At 36.0% G+C, this 13,719-nt stretch overlaps 1 protein-coding gene across 9 annotated transcripts in view; it reads right to left on the minus strand.

Moving 5' to 3' along the window:
- The window catches only part of LOC125164952 (A disintegrin and metallopeptidase domain 3-like), a 156,194-nt gene that overhangs the window by 131,913 nt on the left and 10,562 nt on the right, over positions 1-13,719 (minus strand). For all 9 annotated transcript variants that reach the window (XR_007151879.1, XR_007151878.1, XM_047857667.1 and 6 more), the window contains exon 4: positions 11,178-11,256. Coding sequence is in view for 7 of the 9 variants with exons in the window: in XM_047857667.1 (XP_047713623.1) it covers positions 11,178-11,256 (79 nt within the window). In the remaining 2 variants the exon portion in view is untranslated. The remainder of the gene's footprint in view (positions 1-11,177; positions 11,257-13,719) is intronic.

Genomic DNA, 13,719 nt, shown 5'->3' on the forward strand with positions numbered 1-13,719 from the left:
TCTTGAAATCAACATTACACTGCAGGTTAACTAATTTGAATTTACATAAAAATTTGGGAAAAAAATCATAAAGCAAACCTTCACAAATTTAAAAGGATTGAAATCATATAGGATATATTTTCTAAACATAATGAAATCAAACTAGAAATCAAAAGACAAGGACAACAGGAAAACTCTCCAAATTTGAACAATACACTTTTAAAAACCCATGAATCAAGAAGTCTCAAAGGAAATTTTAAAAGTACATATAACTGTATTAAAGTGAAAATACAACATATTCTTTTAGGCTGCAGCTCAAGAAGTGCTAAGCAGGAAATTTTAGTCTTAAAATGCTTATAATAGTAAAGAGGGAAGGTCACAAATTGATAATATGTTGTTCTATCAATGAACTAGAAAAAAATCAACCCAAAATAAGGTATAAGGGAGAAAATAAACCTAAGAGCTAAATGCTATGACATTGAAATAAGACAATAGTATGGAAAAAGCAAAAAACACTACTTCTTTGATAAATTCAATAAATTGAAAAATCTCTAGCAGGACTGACAAAGTTAAGCAGAGAGAAGATGGCAATCATTGACGTCAGAAATGAAACACTTCTATTAAAAGGATAGTAAGGACTGTGACAAAACTGCACCCATAAATTCCATACCTGAAACGGAATGGACCTATTCCTTAAAAACCACAAACCACCATAACAATACATATAAAACAGATAAAGAAGATATTCCTAAAACTATTAAATAAACTGAGTTAGTAATTAAAAATCTTCCACATGCATACACACAAAAATTCCCAGGCCTAGTAATGTCACTAAAGAATTTTACCAAATATCTTAAAAATTAACATATATGGGGCCCCTGGGTGGCGCAGTAGGTTAAGCGTCTGACTTCAGCCAGGTCACGATCTCGCGGTCTGCGAGTTCGAGCCCCGCATTAGGCTCTGGGCTGATGGCTCGGAGCCTGGAGCCTGTTTCCGATTCTGTGTCTCCCTCTCTCTCTGCCCCTCCCCCGTTCATGCTCTGTCTCTCTCTGTCCCAAAAATAAATAAACGTTGAAAAAAAAAATTAAAAGAAAAAATTAACATATACTTTATATAACATTTTCCAGAAAATAAAATAGGAAATAACACTTCCCAATTTATTTTATAGGCCATTAATACACTAACAGAAAAATTAGATAAAGTCAGTACAAAAAGAGAAAATTATAAACCAATATTTCTCATGAACCTTGACAAAAAATTCTTCAAGAAATTATTAGCAAATCAAATCCAGTCATGGATAAGAAGAATTATACACCAGAACCAAATTGTAGCTTTCAAGATATGCAATACTGTTTTAACATCTGAATATAAGCCATGAAATCCATCATATCAACAGGCTAAAACAGAAAACTCATATGATCATATCATACAGAAAGACATCTGTAACACACAACATTTGATGGGGAAAAAAAAGCTGTTAGCAATCTAGAAGTAAAGATTTCCTCAAAGTTATAAGGAGTATATTAAAAAAAAAACAACCTACAGCTACCATTATCCTCAATATGGAAAGACTGAATACATTATCTCTAAGATTGGGAACAAGGTGAGAAAGTTTGCCCTCACTATTGTGATTCAACACAGCACTAGAAGTTGTAACAAGCACAGTAAAGCAAAGCAAAGAAATAAAAAGCATACAGACTGAAAAGTAAAAAAGAAAAATGTCCCTATTTGTAAAAGACATATCTATGTAAAAAATATTTCAAGGAATCTATCTAAAAAAAAAAACTTTATAAAATTAATGTGTGACTTCATCAAGGATATAACCAGATCAACACAAACAAATAAATTGTATTTCTAGATAACAATATGTGGAAACTGAAATTAAAATACAATACCATTTACAGTTGCTCCAAAGAAAATAAAATAATCTGGTATATAACTTTAAAAAAACTCTGTGCAGAATATGAATGCTAAAATTACAAAATGCTATTGAAAGACATAAATGAAGAGACTCACTGCATTCATGGGTTGGAAGACTCAATATGTCAAAAATGTTAATTCTTGCCAAATTGATTTATAGGGTTAATACAATGTCTATCACAATACCAGCAAACTTGTTTGTATTCATGAAGTAATTTAGTCCAAAATTTATATGAAAAAGCAAAATATTTACTGTAGTCTAAAAATCTTGAAAAAGAGTAAAGTAGGAGGAATCATGGTGGCCTATGTAAATGCCAATTTACAGGTAAACTAAGGAAAATAGGATGATATTGACAATAGTATAGACACATAGAAGAACTGAAGAAAATAAAGAACCCAGAAATATTTCCACAAAAACATGCCACATTGACTTTTTGACAAAGATGCATGAGCAATTTGATGCAGAACAACCTTTTATATCAATGGTGTTGGATCAAATCACTTCTTCAGTCAAAAGAATGAGGCTTGATTCATTCAAGTATCACACCCTACACAAAATTATCTCAAAGTGAACAATTAAATGTAAATAAAAGTATAAAGCTTTTAGGACAAAAAAAAATAACATGCAATCTTGAGGAACTAGGGATACATGGAGTTCCTAAATTTGATACCTAAGCCTCCATTCATAAAAGGAAAAGTTGATAAATTAATTCTCAGCAAAATTAAAATTTTCTGATCAATAAGAGACATTATAAAGAGGATGAAAAGTCAAATTACAGACTGCGAATAAATATTGGCAAACCACCTATCTGGCAGAGGACTTGTATTTAAAAATACATAAACAACTTAAAAACCAACAATAAAAAACAAACCAATCCAAGTAGAAAATGGGTAAAGGACATTAATAGACAATTCATTTCATGAAAATATGTTCAATATCACTGGACATTAGGGAAATGCAAATTAAAATTGCATGGGATATCACTACACATCTATCATAATGACTAAAATTTAAAATCTTTTTACTTCTAGTTTTTTTTTTCAGAGAGAGAGAGCAAGCAAGCAAGGGAGAGGGACAGAGGGAGAAGGAGAGAGAGAATCTTAAGCAGGTTCCATGCCCAGCATGGAGCCAGATGCCAGGCTTGATCTCACAACTGTGAGATCTTGACCTGAGCCGACATCAGGAGTCAGATGCTTAACCAAATGAGCCACTCAGGTGTCCCTAAAAAAAATTTAAATACTGATCAAATGGCGGCAAAAATGCAGACACTCCATCTTTCCTACATTGCCAGTGGAAGTGTAAAATGGTACAGACATTCTGGAAAATACTTGATAATTTATTTTAAAAAAACAAACATACTTACCTTATGACCTAGCAATCATATTCCTGGGCATGTATCCCAGAAAAATAAAAATTATGTCCACAAAAAAATTTCACATGAATGTTCATAGAAGCAATACTTTAAATAGTTAAAGACCAGACAAGGTAAAGTGTGAGAACATCTAGAGCTGGTGTTTCTTTGTGGGAATGTGGTTGTTTAGAAATTCAATTTCTTAAATAGATTTCAAGTGATTGAGATTTTCTATTATTTCTCCCCTCAATTTTGGTAAGTTGTCCTTTTCAGCAAAGTTGTCATTTCATCTATATTACCAAATTTATTGACATAAAGCTTTCATAATCCTCCAAAATATCATTTTATTTTCTGTATGACTAATCATGTCTCCCTACATCCCTAATATTGATGGAATTTGTTTTTGTTCTAGAAGAGTCTTACTAGGGGTTATTAATGTTAATTAGTCCTTGTAAAGAACTAAATTCTGGCCTTTAATTTTTTCTATTCTTTTTCATTTTTCTATCTCATTGATTTCTACCCTTATCTGCATTATTTCTTTCATCTACTATGTTTTAACCCTTTGTAAAGTTTTGCATTTGGTATAGGAAGGCAAATTAATTTAATGGCAACCTTTCTTAACCTTCTTGTTTCTGAGTTTTAGACCTTGGGTAGGGAACTGGGGTGATAAGAGTATCTCTTACTCTAAAGCTTGATCTGTCCTCCTAAGAATCAGTCTTTCTGGTCTCAGTTGAATGTCTGGGTGTCAGCAAAGTCACCCTACTCTGTCCAGGCTGAAAATACAACATCTCCCAACACTGTTTGACCTTTAGTATTATCTCCATTTTACTCTCTGCCCTTTAGTAGAGTTTTATCCAGCACATAGGCAGGATAATCTTTAGTCAGGGACATAAGGACAACTCCCCTCCACATAAAAAATCATACGTCTCATGGCCCCTCTTCTCTGATCCTGTGTCATGCCAGTTCCAGCTGCTTCAGCAGTGCTGAACTCCAAATTCTTCAAGTTCTGCCTGGTTCCAACTCCCTATGCTCTGGTTAAGACTTTATCCTCAGTCAGACGGCCAAGTTGAATGTGACTCATCTTCTGGGCTTTCTTTTCTCTCAGAGAAAAAAAATTCCTGATCAGCCTATTGTCAAATGTCTAAAAATAGGAGTCTCATGTATTTTGTTCTGCTTTTTAACTTGCAGATGGTAAAAAACAAAACAATGTTGTACTAGTTATTTTTAATTTCATTGTCTCTCAGTTGCAATGTGGCAATAGAATCTGACCCTTCACTTGCATTTACTTCTTCCCAATCATCTGTTCTCACAAAATAAATATCTCACAGACTAAAGCTAACTTTCTCACATACTTAAAATTTCTTGACTCCTATCTGCATTTTGGGAACAACACAAACTCCTATGTTTCACATGTGAACTTATTCAGATTCTATACTCAACATGCTTTTGCATCCTCACTTTCCCTTTCTATAAGGCAGTTCTTTCTATAAGGTCATTCCACACAGTAATTCCCACTACTTCCTCCTCTGCTCAGGCCCTACAAAATCTCAATTAAAATGACTCTGGGGAAGAGCCAAGATGGTAGAACAGCATGAAAGTTTTTTGTGTGTCTCGCATCCATGAAATACAGCCAGACCAACATTAAACCATCCTGCACACCTAGAAAAGTGATCTGAGGATTAACACAACAATCTGCACAACCTGAACCACAGAATTCAGCAGGTATGCAACATGGAAAGGTGAACTGGGGGAGAGAGAAGCTACAGAGGACAGGGAGCTGCTTTTGTGTGCAGAGAGAGGACGGAGACGGGGGGAGAAGGGGAATATGGGAAAAGCACCCCACCAAAAGCAGCTGGAGATAAAGTGGAAAAGTGGAAACAGCCATAGGGACTGAACTAAAAAGGTAGAGAGGAGAAAGGAGAGGGTTTAAACTCCATTAAGACTATAAACAGGGGGAGTGCAGAGTCTGAAACTCCACAGCTAGATACCTGGCAGTGCTCTGGTGGGAAGGGCGAACCCCCTGGAGCAAAGTGAAGCCTGGGGTTCTTCAGGCCACATGGGGGGAGGTGGTTCTCCTGCTGGGAGGACATCTGGTAGAGGCTGTGTGGGTCCCCCAAAGGCAAGGGCCCAGTGGACCCAGGAGAACAACCACATTCACTGGTGCTGGAACAACATCGTTAAGGGTGAAGCATGATGCCAGATGTGTGTTGTGATTTTCAATAATCCCTCAAACTGTGCTGATACACTATCACACAAACTTTTTCTGGGGCGGGCTGGCACCAGGCCACAGTCTCTAGGCATCGGCAGCAGCATGTTCCCACAAACATCCTGGGTGCAGCCAGCACCCAGCCATTGCACGGTGAGACCCTCCTGCAGAGGGGCAGAACAGATCAAAGCCACAGTCCCTCAGAAGTAACAGGTTGGGAAAAATAGCTGCATCTGAGACAAAACTCAGGAAGGAGACACTGCCTGGGGCTTGGTCATGGACTGTGTAAAAACGGGGAGTGAACAGAAGCCAAAGACAAAGGTTCGGTGCACAATTGCTGTTCAGGGAGAACACAGTTCCAATACTACAGACTGGGTAGCTGGGTGTGCCATTTTCACCACTCCTGCGCATGCACATACACACCTACCAGCACCACAAAAATCCACCCCAGTAAGCTAAGCAACACCACCTAGTGGAGAACAGAGTCATTACTCTAAGTCATGCCCGAATGGGCAAACTTCACTCCTCAGGAACACAAGTCTCTCTGCCTGCTTAGTGTATGGACTATAAAGCGCATCATAATTTGACTTCTAGGGGAAAATGAAGTAATTTCAGTCGTGTTTCACTCTGTTCGCTGGTCCATCTATTCAATTTCCTTTCTTTTCTTTTTTATTTCTTTTCTTTTTGTTGAATACAGAAAGAGAAAAAATTAATTTTTATTTCCAATTTTTGTTAAAAATACTTTTAATTTTTTCTACTATATTTTCTACTTTTGTGTAATATTTTCAAATTCTATTTTACTTCCATCAATTCATTTTAGTCTACTTCAGTGTATCCATTTATCAAAATTTCAAAGAATTTCCTTTTGTTCTTTTTCTTTTCTTTTTTTCTTTCCCCTATTTTCTCTGATCTATCAAGCCCCTTTCAACACCCAGACTAAAGATATAGCATCATTTATTCCATTTTGTGTGTGTGTGTTTGCTTTTATTTTTTTAATTTTAGTATTTCCTTAATCTTATTTTTTTATTTCAATTTAATCTAATTTTAATTTTTTTATTTACCTCATTTTTTACCTCTCTGAGGGGAGAAAAGATGAAAAAATAAAAACAAATAAATAAAGACCAAAAGCAACAAAGACTAGAAAGGACCAGAGAACACCACCAGAAACTCCAACTCTACAAGCAACATAATGGCAATAAATTCATATCTTTCAGTACTCACTCTAAACGTCAATGGACTAAATGTTCCAATAAAAAGACATAGGGTGACATAATGGATAAAAAAAACAAGATCCATCTATATGCCGTTTACAAGGGACCCACTTTAGACCTAAAGACACCTTCATATTGAATGTAAGGGGATGGAGAACCATCTATCATGCTAATGGTCAACAAAAGAAAGCCAGAGTAGTCATACTTATATCAGACAATCTAGTCTTTAAAGTAAAGATTGTATCAAGAGATGAAGAAGAGCATTATATCATAATCAAGGGGTCTATCCACCAAGAAGACCTAACAATTGTAAACATTTATGTGCCAAATGTGCCAGCACCCAAATATATAAAGCAATTAATCACAAACATAAAGAAACTCATTGATAGTAATATAATAGTAGGGGACCTCAACACCCTGCTCACAGCAATGCACAGATCATCTAATCAAAACATCAACAAGGAAAAAATGGCTTTGAATGACACACTGGACCAGATGGACTTAAAAGATATGTTCAGAACATTTCATCCTAAAGCAGCAGAATATACATTCTTCTCCAGTGCACATGAAATATTCTCCAGAATAGACAACATACTGGGACATAAATCAGCACTCAACAAGTACAAAAAGACTGAGATCATACCAGGCCTGTTTTCAGACCACAACACTATGAAACACCAAATCAACCACAAGAAAAAATTTGAAAAGGTAACAAATACTTGGAGACTAAAGAACTCCAAATACTTGGAGAGTAAATAACATCCTACTAAAGAATGAATGGGCTAAACAAGAAGTTAAAGAGGAAATTAAAAAGTTCATGGAAGCCAATGAAAATGATAACACCACAACCCAAAACCTCTGGGACACAGGAAAGGCAGTCATTAGAGGAAAGTATATAGCAATCCAGGCCTTCCTAAAGAAGGAAGAAAGATCTTAGATATACAACCTAACTTTACGCCTTAAACAGCTGGAAAAAGAACAGCAAATAAAACCCAAAACTATCAGAAGACAGGAAATAATAAAGATTAGAGCAGAAATTAATGCTATAGAAACAAACAAACAAAAAAAAAAAACAGAACAGATCAATGAAACCAGAAGCTGGGTCTTTGAAAAAATTGACAAAATTGATAAACCACTACCCAGTTTGATCAAAAAGAAAAGGAACCAAATAAATAAAATCAAGAGTGAAAGGAGAGATCACAACCAACACAGCAGAAAATAAAAACAATAATAAGTGAATATTATGAGAAATTATATGCCAATAAAATGGGCAATCTGAAAGAAATGGACAAATTCCTAGAACCATTTACACTACCAAAACTGAAACAGGAAGAAATAGAAAATTTGAACAGACCCATAACGAGTAAAGAAATCAAATTAGTAATCAAAAATCTCCCAAAACACAAGAGTCCAGGGCCAGATGGCTTTCCAGGGGAATTCTCCCAAACATTTAAAGAAGAATTAACACCTATTCTCTTGAAGCTGTTCCAAAAAAATAGAAATGGAAGGAAAACTTCCAAACTCTTTCTATGAAACCACCAATACCTTGATTCCAAAACCAGACAGAGACCCCACTAAAAAGGAGAACTATATACCAATTTCCCTGATGAACATGGATGCAAAAAATCCTCAACAAGGTATTAGCCACCTGGATCTAACAATATCTAACAATACATTAAAAAAATTATTCATCCCGACCAAGTGGGATTTATACCTGTGACGCAGGACTGGTTCAATATCCACAAAACAATCAATGTGATTCATAACATCAATAAAAGAAAGGACAAGAACATATGATCCTCTCAATAGATGCAGAGAAAGCATTTGACAAAATACAGCATCCTTTCTTGACAAAAACCCTCAAGAAAGTAGGGATAGAAGGATCATACTTCAAGATCATAAAAGCCATATACAAAGACCCAACACTAATATCATCCTCAATGGGGAAAAACTGAGAGCTTTCCCCCTAAGGTCAGGAAAAAGACAGGGATGTCCACTCTCACCACTGTTATTCAAGATAGTATTAGAAGTCTTAGCCTCAGCAATCAGACAACACAGAAATAAAAGACATCCAAATTGGCCAGGAGGAGGTCAAACTCTCACTCTTCACAGATGACATGATATTCTATATGGAAAACCCAAAAGATTCCACAAAAAACTGGTAGAACTGATTCATGAATTCAACAAAGTTGCAGAATATAAAGCCAATGCACAGAAATCGGTTGCATTCCTATACACCAACAGTGAAGTGACAGAAAGAGAAATCAAGGAATCGATCCAATTACAGTTGCACCAAAAAACCATAAAATACCTAGGAATAAATCTAACCAAAGAGGTGAAAAATCTATACACTGAAAACTATAGAAAGCTTATGAAAGAAATTGAAGAAGACACAAAAAAATGGAAAAAATTCCATGCTCCTGGATAGGAAGAACAAATATTGTTAAAATATCAATACTACCCAAAGCAATCTACATATTCAGTGCAATCCCTATCAAAGTAACACCAGCATTCTTCACAGAGCTAGAACAAATAATCCTAAAATTTTTATGGAACCAGAAAAGACCCCAAATAGCCACAGTAATCTTGAAAAAGAAAACCAAACAGGAGGCATCACAATCCCAGACTTCAAGCTATACTACAAAGCTCATCACAATCCCAGACTTCAAGCTACACTACAAAGCTATAATCATCAAGACAGTATGGTACTGGCACAAGAACAGACACTCAGATCAATGGAACAGAATAGAAAACCCAGAAATGGACCCACAAACGTATGGCCAACTAATCTTTGACAAAGCAGGAAAGAATATCCAATGGAATAAAGACCGTCTCTTCAGCAAGTGGTGCTGGGAAAACTGGACAGCGACATGCAGAAGTATGAACCTGGACCACTTTCTTACACCATACACAAAAATAAACTCAAAATGGATGAAAGACCTCAATGTAAGACAGGAAGCCATCAAAATCCTCAAGGAGAAAGCAGGCAAAAACCTCTTTTTGACCTCAGCCACAGCAACTTCTTACTCAACACATCTCCGGAGGCAAAGGAAACAAAAGCAAAAATGAACTATTGGGACCTCATCAAAATAAAAAAGCTTCTGCACAGCAAAGGAAACAATCAGCAAAATTAAAAGGCAACCAACCAACAGAATGGGAGAAGATATTTGCAAACTACATATCAGATAAAGGGTCAGTATCCAAAATCTATAAAGAATTTATCAAACTCAACACCCAAAAATCAAATAATCCAGTGAAGAAATGGGCAAAAGACATGAATAAACACTTCACCAAAGAAGACATCCATATGGCCAAACTGACAGATGAAAAAAATGCTCAACATCACTCATCATCAGGGAAATACAAATCAAAACTACAATGAGATACCACCTCACACCTGTCAGAATGGCTAAAATGAACAACTCAGGAAACAACAGATGTTGGCAAGGATGCAGAGAAAGATCTCTTTTGCACTGATGCAAACTGGTGCAGCCACTCTGGAAAACAGTATGGAGGTTCCTCAAAAAATTAAAAACAGAACTACCCTATGAGCCAGCAATTGCACTACTAGGCATCTATCCAAGGGATATAGGTATGATGTTTCCAAAGGGCACATGCACTGCAATGTTTATAGCAGCACTACTGATCATAGCCAAAGTATGGAAAGAGCCCAAATGTCCATTCGTGGATGAATGGATAAAGAAGAGGTGGTATATATATACAATGGAGTATTACTCAGTAATCAAAAAGAATGAAATCTTGCCATTTGCAATTATGTGGATGAAACTAGAGGGTATTATGCTAAACAAAATTAGTCAGAGAAAGACAAATATCTATGACTTCACTCACATGAGGACTGTAAGAGACAAAACAGATGAACATGAGGGAATGGAAGCAAAAATAATACAAAAACAGGGAGGGGGACAAAACATAAGAGACTCTTAAATAAGGAGAACAAACAGAGGGTTCCTGGAGGGGTTGTGGGAGTGGATATGGGCTCAATGGGTAAGGGGCAATAATGAATCTATTCCTGAAATCATTGTTGCACTATATGCTAACTAATTTGGATGCAAATTACAAAAATAAAATTTAAAAATATTTTCCAAAAACAAAAAAATAAATAAATAAATAAACAAATAAACAAACAAATAAACAAAATGACTCTGTGTTTGGGGTTTCTTATTTTTAGCTCCTTAACTCACTTTCCCTCTAAGACCTCTAAACTTGTCATAGTTTAAAGGACCTGTTTGGATAGGAGATTCGAGTCCCAAGTTTGAAAAGTAGTTGTTCTATTCAGTCTGCCTTCCTACAAATTGCCACCTTATATTTGGGCTTCTAATCTGTTTGCCCAATAATTCTGTGGGGTAGAAGGCATTCTTTTGCTTTCCACCAACAGCACTTTAATGATATATGTATGTATGTATGTGTATATATATATATACACACACACACACACACATACATACATATAAAAACACATAAATCTACAGAACACAAAGCAAAACTTACCTTTATAAATGAAGAATCTGGATACAATGTTCCTGATTTGTTGTATGCATACACAAGGAAATGAGGGTCTAAAAATGACCTAATTCAATGAAAGGAATGACACTTCACTGTAATAGTAATATAAACACAAGCAAAATCATGAAATTAGGCAAAATTTACATTCAATTTTACAGTTTCAAATATCCAAAAATTAAATTGAGCCATCTCTCCATTATCTCATTTGCTTTCTGACAGCATATTTTGTATATAGGAAAACATAATAAGCAGTATAATCAGATATCAGTAGGGACATCATAATGACATAGATCTATGTATAATAAAAACCAGGACTTCCAGATTCCCACAACAAATTTTCTTTAAGATCCAACCATCAGTAAATCTCAGGGCATAAATATATTTGCTAACAAGTAGCCATGGATTGATAAGAAACAAAAAATATATGCTTTTTATGATAGTTTTCATGAAATTATGCTGTGGTAAAAACAACCTCAGAATTCTCAATGCCTTAAATCAACAGTGAATGTTCTTTACATGTTTATTGTCAACTCCACACTATCTTCATTCTGGAACTTGGGAAAAGACATACCTCCTACCTGCTGAAACATGCTTTTCTTGTAGCAGAAGAGGAAAAGAAATTGTAGAAGCACACAATAGCTCTTAAAGCCTTTTTTAGGAGAAGACTAGTGTTTTGCTCAAATTTCATAAGCTAAATGATCTCTACAGACAAACCTCACATAAATGGTACCAAAGTGAAATCTTACAGAGAAGATAGAGATTCTTACGGAACAATCTGACACCATTATTTATTGTTGAGAGAACTGGGGTTTCTCAAGGATTCCAGATATCAAGGGGCAGTTCAAGGCCAAGAGTCAAAGAAGGACTAGAGCATTCACGGAGTGCATACTTTCACCACTACTTCTCTTTCCAGACCTCCTTCATCCTTGCTCATTCCTGACAGCTTTCTTTTTTCCTCAATTTAAATAACAAAACCAGAGGGCTTCCCAGAAAAACAAACTGATATTTATCAGCTCATATTGCACACATATTCAAGGACATCCCAAATATTCTGGGTTGGTTTATATGCAAGTACCTAGAACACAAATTCTGGCACAAGGGCAGAGCCTCATGTTAGCAACTAAGCATGTAAATGAAGGTGGTGGAAATGGAAACCCAGAATCATTTCCCAGGAAAACGAAATTCAACAGATTTCTGAAAGGCATAATTAAAAGGAGAACATATTTGCAAATGACATATCAGATAAAGAGTTAGTATCCAAAATCTATAAAGAACTTGCCAAACTCAACCACCAAAAGACAAATAATCCAGTGAAGTAATGGGCAGAAGATATGAATAGATTTTCCAAAGAAGACATCCAGACGGCTAAAAGACACACGAAAGGATGCTCAGCATCACTCATCATCAGAGAAATACAAATCAAAACCTCAGTGAGATACCACCTCACACCTATCAGAATGGCAAAAATTAACAACTCAGGAAACAACAGATGTTGGCAAAAATGTGGAGAAAGGGGAACTCTTTTGCACTGTTCATGGTAATGTACACTGGTACAACCACTCTGGAAAACAGTATGGAGGTTCCTCAAAAAACTAAAAATAGAACTACCCTACAACCCAGCAATTGCACTACTAGGTATTTATTCAAAGGATACAAAAATGCTGATTCATAGGGCCACATGCACCCCAATATTTATATCAGCACTGTCAACAAATAGCCAAAGTATGGAAAGAGCCCAAATATCCAATGACTGATGAATAAAGAAGAAGTAAGTGTGGTGTATACACACACACACACACACACACACACACACAATGGAATACTTCTTGGTGATGAAAAGAATGAAATCTTGCCATTTGCAACAACGTGGATGGAATTAGAGTGTATCATGCTAAGCGAAATAAGTCAGTCAGAGAAAAACAAATATCATATAATTTCACTCATACGTGGAATTTAAGAAACACAACAGATGAACATAAAGGAAGGGAAGGAAAAATAAGATAAAAACGGAGAGGGAGGCAGACCATAAGAGACTTTTTTTTTTCAATATTTATTTTTGAGAGAGAGAAAGAAAGAGACCGAATGGGAACATGGGAGGGGCAGAGAGAGGGAGACACAGAAACTGAAGCAGGCTCCAGGCTCTGAGCTGTCAGCACAGAGCCCTACATGAGACTCAAACTCACAAACCGTGAGATCATGACCTGAGCCAAAGTCAGAGGCTTAACTGAGTAAGCCACCCAGGAGCACCCATAAGAGACTCCAGCAAGAGGGTTGCTGGAGGGGAGGTGGGGGCAGGGGGAGAAAAGGGCCAAATGGGCTATAGGCCTTAAGGAGGGCACTTGTTGGGATAAGCACTGGGTGTTATATGTAAGTGATGAATCACTGGGTTCTACCCCTGAAGCCAATACTATGCTATATGTTAACTAACTTGAACTTAAATAAATAATTTTTTTAAAATAAAAGGATAAAAGTTTAGTTTGCAAGTTTATTCATCTTGGGTATAAAAGTATACTTTTGCTTCTACACA

The sequence above is a fragment of the Prionailurus viverrinus genome, chromosome B1 (genome assembly GCF_022837055.1).
Source record: "Prionailurus viverrinus isolate Anna chromosome B1, UM_Priviv_1.0, whole genome shotgun sequence".
Taxonomy (NCBI): domain Eukaryota; kingdom Metazoa; phylum Chordata; class Mammalia; order Carnivora; family Felidae; genus Prionailurus; species Prionailurus viverrinus.